The 6,022-nt window shown below is 47.7% G+C and overlaps 1 protein-coding gene across 1 annotated transcript in view; it reads left to right on the top strand.

Annotated features, from left to right (window-relative positions):
- Enthd1 (ENTH domain containing 1) overlaps positions 1 to 6,022 on the top strand; it is a 105,377-nt gene that overhangs the window by 24,625 nt on the left and 74,730 nt on the right. Inside the window, exon 2 of the mRNA XM_021216941.1 lies at positions 177 to 425. Within this exon, the coding sequence (XP_021072600.1) occupies positions 177 to 425 (249 nt within the window). The remainder of the gene's footprint in view (positions 1 to 176; positions 426 to 6,022) is intronic.

Raw genomic sequence — 6,022 nt, 5'->3', positions numbered from 1 at the left:
ACTCACTTTGTAGACCAGGTTGGCCTCGAACTCAGAAATCCGCCTGCCTCTGCCTCCCAAGTGCTGGGATTAAAGGCGTGTGCCACCACGCCCGGCTCTTCATTTTCTTTAGAATACAATTAATTATAGTTTTAATCAGTTTTTCCATGTTTAAGCAAGCTCACGGTGTTTTTCAGGTCACTACGTCCGGGAGAGATCGAAGCAGGTCATAACTCTGCTGATGGACGAGCAGCTGCTCTACAAAGAGAGGGAAGTGGCCATGTGGACAAGGCAGCGGACCTCCTACTCCACGTCATTTCCCAGCAGATTACCTGCCTCAGGGAACTCACCTACAGTTTGCACTTCCGTGCTCATCCCAGAAAGCCTTACCTCAGAGAAGAAGCACTCACAAGACTGCAAGAAGGTGGCAGGTCTCCGCAATAAAAGTACGTACCGTGAGCAGTGGCCTAACACTTGATAGGTGTGCGCTGAGAGCAGCTAGGAACATAAAACGCCAGCTTCACACAGGTTAGCAATCCAGCGTCAGCGGGACTGCCCCACTGTTAGGCTCCATTCTGCAGGGAACGGAGATGAAGGAGTGTATTCAGTAGACAGTTGACGGAAGTTTTCAGAATGTGTTGCTTCTGAATTCACATAAAATCGTTTTTAGCTAAAACTGTTAGCCTAGCGGCTATTGTTCTTGGAATCTTCATTTTCAGCTTACTGGTTTTTCTAGCTGGACTATGAAGGAGGCTTACTTTCTGGGAGTTGGGGGCTGGGTACATGGGCATGTTTTTTAAAATGTGGTGAAGATTTCAACATAATTTAAATATTTATTCTAGCATGATTCTTTGTAAGGCTTTCCTTTGCCTGCAAGTTTGACTCTGGATTGCTGAACTTTGAAAGCAAGGGTGGGGGAGATATAACATAAGAGAAAGGAAATGATCTTTCCTATTAGTCTTTCTGAAACATCAAAGAATGCCCTCTTGCTGTAGCTTCTCAGGCACCTACTGATGAGTTGCGCATGAAGGTGGGTAGGCACTTAGGAGGAGAAAAACACGAGTGAAGTTCCTCTTAGTCTTAGCTGCTCCTTGAAAGCAACCAAAATCAGTGCTAGAAATGCGGGCATCTGCAGGGCATCACAGATCACCTCCTGCTCACAGACAGCATCCATGCCATGGCGCTGGACTGAACGTTTGCCCCCACCCCTATGTTGAAATGGAGTTCACAGTGTACTGACGTGGGAGGTGGGGCCTCTGGAGATGGTTAGGTCCCAGGGGTAGAGCTCTCAACAGGAGTGAGCTCTGAGACCCTAGAGAGCTCTCGCTTACACCCCTGCTTCTGTGGGAAGAGACAGCTTCTTAGGGCCTGCCCTTGCAAACACTCTGATTGCTGTTGTTTCTGAGTCACCCATTTCACGGTGCCGTTAGCAGACTGAACTCCCCAAGATAGCTGTTAAGCTAACCCCCCAAAGAGCTGCAGGGAGTCAGCATGAGCAGTGAATTCCAATTGTCAGCAAAGCACAGAAACTTAAAATCCCAGCAGTTATATCAGCACAAACTAGCTCTGAAATCATCTTCCCTGACTCTGTCAGGGTCACCTTGTAGCTGTGGGTCGCTGACAAAGAGAGGCATTAAAGGGGGTTCTTTGTAGTTCTAACAGCAAACACCACCAAATACTTCAGAACTAGTGGAGCATCTTTTTCAGGGGACCCATTTATCACGGAATAAGCACCCCACAGCTGACACTAAGAAGTGTGACACCAGCCACGACTCTTCTGGGCTTATTTGCCACTTTTGCTGTTTTCTGTCATCTTTCTTGCTCGTGTGTATGTGTGTGTGTGTGTGTGTGTGTGTGTGTGTGTGTGTGTGTGTGTGTGTGATATGTACATATAGGTGTGTGCATCTTGAGGGTACATGTGAATGTGAATGTGGAGGCCAATGCTAGTATCTTCCTCAAGAAGATACTGAGTCCCACTATTATTATTATTATTTTGAGGCAGAGTGGCTCCCTGAGCCAGGACCTTGTCAGCTCAAGCAGGGTGGCTGGTCAGGGGCCCCAGGGAGCTACTTGTATCTGCCCAGAGTGCTGGGATTACAGACAGCTGCAGTAGCTGGCTTCTTACATGGTTTCTGGGCTCAGTAGCCAGGTACTGATGTACTCAGTGCTGTTGGCATTTGTCTCTATCCAGCTCTGTGAAGCAAAGATGGTCACTTACAAGTCATGTGGATTATATAGGTCCACATGCTTACATGATAGATCCTTAACCAAGATCTATCTCCTGGGCCCTTTCTGTCACTTGTTGACTCCCTGTCTTCTTGAGCTTTCTTACTTGGAATCTGAATGCCCTGTAGCGGTAGAGGCAACAGCTGTGAGGGAGTCAAGTTCCCTTCCTCACGAAGCCTCTGTGGCAGAGGCCAGCCTATGGGCACACATGCTCAGAAGAGCATAAGGCATGCCAGATAGTAGTGCATCCTTTATCATAAGGGAAAACAGTCAGGGACGACTTTAGCTGGGGACAGATATGGGATGGGATAGCATTTTAGAGGAGAGGAATTTAAACAAAGACCTGGCTGCAGTGCTGAAGCAGGTGGTGGCCCAGTGGAGAAACAGGAGGGTCACATGCTCCTGCCTCTAGCCAGCCACAGCTTGGGTGACAACAAGCTAATGAAACGAGTCCCGGTCACTGCAGAAGTAACTCATCCCATGTGTGCCGTGTCTGTGAGGCACACAAGAAATCCTGGTTTGTTAATTTTATAGTCATAGAGTAAGATCCAAGCAGCATCTCCCAGTGTTATGACACACCTCAGTCACCAAGAAGAGCTCTGAATGACTTTTAAAAAAAAATCATGAACTTAAACTCATAGTGGCATGCAACTGAAACCTCAGTACTAAGGGACCCAGTCAGGAGAACCAAGCTTGAAGCTAACCTGTGCCACAAGGCTGGACCATGCCTCAAAGGAAAAATAAATGCTGGAACTTTGTTACAATGAAATGCATTTAGCAGCACACACATATATCGAGAATGGCTGCCATCTGCCAGGCACTACACTAGGTGTGGTAAGCAAATCTGGTGTTTCTGCTGTCATGGAAGTGACATGGCGAGATGTACTTGGACTCTCAAGTCAACTCCACGACAAAGACAACCGGGTCCAGGTGTGGGAAGTACTGCTGGAAGTGCAGGTTTGGATGCAGAAGCTGCTGGAGGCCTGTTCACAGAACAGCGCTTGGGTTATTTTGTTTCGTGTACTGCAGTCTGCACTAGATACATATGTGCTTATGCTTAGAAGGGAGTGACTGGGCTGAGGCCTGCTGAGGCAGTGTCGCTGTAGTACCAGTCCACAGTCGCCATTTCCGTGAAGGGGTTGGATCAAACTGCACTTTAAAGGAAGAAATAAAGCAGACATTTGGGGACAAGAGTAAGAAAAAGGAAATGAATTGGGCAGGGGCTTCCTTCCTGAGACAAGAGAAGTAGCAAATGGTGCACAGAGAAGGAGAGATGCATGTGGAGTGGGTAGTCACCTGTCAGCCATAGCGGGAGTCACGGAAATCCCAGGGGCTTAAATGCAGTGGGATAGGTGTTTGAGGACTATGATGTGCCTTCTGTGGTATTAGCAGCTTCAGGTCCTTTCTGGATCCTTGCTGTACCAAATTCACACCACATAGCTACCTGGGCACCAGCGTCACATCCATATAATCGGAAGGAAGGAGCGCCTCAGCCTGTCAAGTGGCACCTGACATTTTCCCTTACATGTTGTTATCACCCAGCCGCATGGACACTGCTAGTCTCAAGGGAGATGGGAAGCTGTGTGTCAACTGTGCTTATCGAGAGAGAAGGAGAGAATAAAAAGTCAGTAAAATAATCGCTACCACAGTGGGGAAGGGTACAAGCAGAAGGTGGATTAGGCGTGTAAGAACTGCTTGTATACAAGTGGAATAAAAACTAAATTTGAATATGCAGAAAAATGTGGGCAGATACGTGAAAGTTCTCTGAGCAGTTAACAAAAGGCATAATAAATGGTGTTTGGGAATTTCAATTTGCTAGAACTTGCATCTAGGAAGCGGTTCAGGCCTTGAACAGGAGGACTGCTTAGCTTAGTCACAGAACTTCACTTTCTTATTACAGAAAACAGCTGTTTGGGGGAGATAATTCTTACTGCTTTGTGTGGAAATGAAGGAGATGTGGGTTGTAGGGAGACTGAGAGGAACAATGGTTTCTGTCTGGGCACAGGGCCTGCTCCGGGTGGGACAGATGAGGGGACAGCACCACATCAAGGGAGGCAGCAGGCGAAGCGGATGTCACACTGGAGGAGAGAGGGAGAAACTGAAAGACGATGGTATTGTACAGGTACATCTGCATCAGTGGGAGTCTAAAGACGTGCCTGCCTTATTTAGTTACAGCGGGATGCTCCGCAGAGAACATCACTAGAAAGCCTCGAGCTGCAACAGCTGCACTGACTGCTTCGAGGTAAATTAGCAAGGCAAAGGAGCGCACGCGCAGAAGCAGCCTCTGTGCATCACCACTTCTTGGTTTTTTTCTCTCTCTCCTCTTGGAAGTTCCCCCTATGTGTTAATTCTTGTCGATTGCCTGGGTGGTTTTTGTTTGGAAGATTGATTTTGAAGGAAGAAATGTAGTGAAGGCTAATTGCTGCTTTGACAGCAAGCAGCAGGCCGCAGAGAGCAGCTCCAACCCAGCGCTGGCTCTGCAGGTCTCACAGGCCCTTCTTCAGAGGAGCACCAGAACCCTCCAGAAGCGTTACCTTCCCACCACAGTCCCTCTGAGCTCTCTGGAAGGTGTTGTCTTTGTAGTATTTAATGAGTCCTCTGGGCAGTGGGAAACGTAAGGGCATTGTGTGCCTTGGAAGCATTCCTGTCAGAGATACATGGTGGTTGGGGAACCAGTTAGACTGCGTGATCATCGTGCTGCCTCTGTAGCCACAGCTAGCACCATGGATGCCACAGTCTCTACTGACAACCGTGACAGAGGCTCAGGCTTGGTTGCCTCTGCACACGCAGCAGCTGAGAAGGCTCACACATACATTGGTTGCCACTGAAATGCTTACACTGATGAAGCCTCCTGTTGATCTCTTATATTTTAAAAGTAAACAACAACACCCCCCCCAAAAAAAACCCACCCTATAATTCATATCCCCTGCCTTCCCAAACCAACAGTCTTTACAAAGGGTATTGACTTCGTCTGACTTCCTTTTTTGTTTTGGAAAAGTTACTTTGTTCCTATAAAATGATGCAGGCTCACTGTAAAGATCTGGTCACTTCTAATCTTTGTCCTAAGTAGTCAGGACTTAATAAACACAGTCCCAGGCGTACATACACACAGAGGAGTGACTAACAAGAGCTGGGGACAGCTTGAGAGGAGTGTCCTTTTTTTTTTTTTTCCTTCATGGAGGAGAGGAGCCGGGGTCTTGTTGTGTAGTCCAGGCTAACCTTGAACTCAATCCTCTTGTCTCAGCTTCTCAAGTTCTGAAATCACAGGTGCACACCAACTCAATTATATTATATGCTGATTTATGGTAAAACATTTCAAATTTCTGCTTCTTGCAGTATTTTGGGGCCCCTTCTGTGCATGATTGTAAAGGATGTGCTGGGCATTCACTGTCCCCACAGAACTATGAGAGTTCCCAAGGACTTCCCCTTCTAAATGTTAATAATAAAGTAAGAACAGAATGTGTGAGCTTAAGTCAGTGGGACTGAAGTTGGTGCTGGTGGTGAGTTAGGGATGAACTCATTATGGGTAGCACTGGCTAAAGAATGAGCTCTCCGTGCCTGAAGCATGAAGGAGAGTCTTGGACACTCTCTCAGGAATATGGGAAGTGCTGAGTGCAGGCCCTGCAGGGGCTGACATGGGTCTGAGGTTCTCTGCAGAGGAGGCCACCTCAGTTTACCAGTGAGTCCCTGGGGGTTTCACCAGGTAAAGCCAAGCAGAGAGCTCACAGGCTGGACTCATCACGGCAGGGGAGCATAAGCAGGGACACACACACACATGCATACACTCACACACACACACACACACACACACACACAC

This window comes from Mus pahari, chromosome 17 (genome assembly GCF_900095145.1).
Source record: "Mus pahari chromosome 17, PAHARI_EIJ_v1.1, whole genome shotgun sequence".
Lineage (NCBI taxonomy): Eukaryota > Metazoa > Chordata > Mammalia > Rodentia > Muridae > Mus > Mus pahari.
Note: the sequence above shows the minus strand (reverse complement) of the source record. Positions and strands in the feature narration are given on the sequence as shown.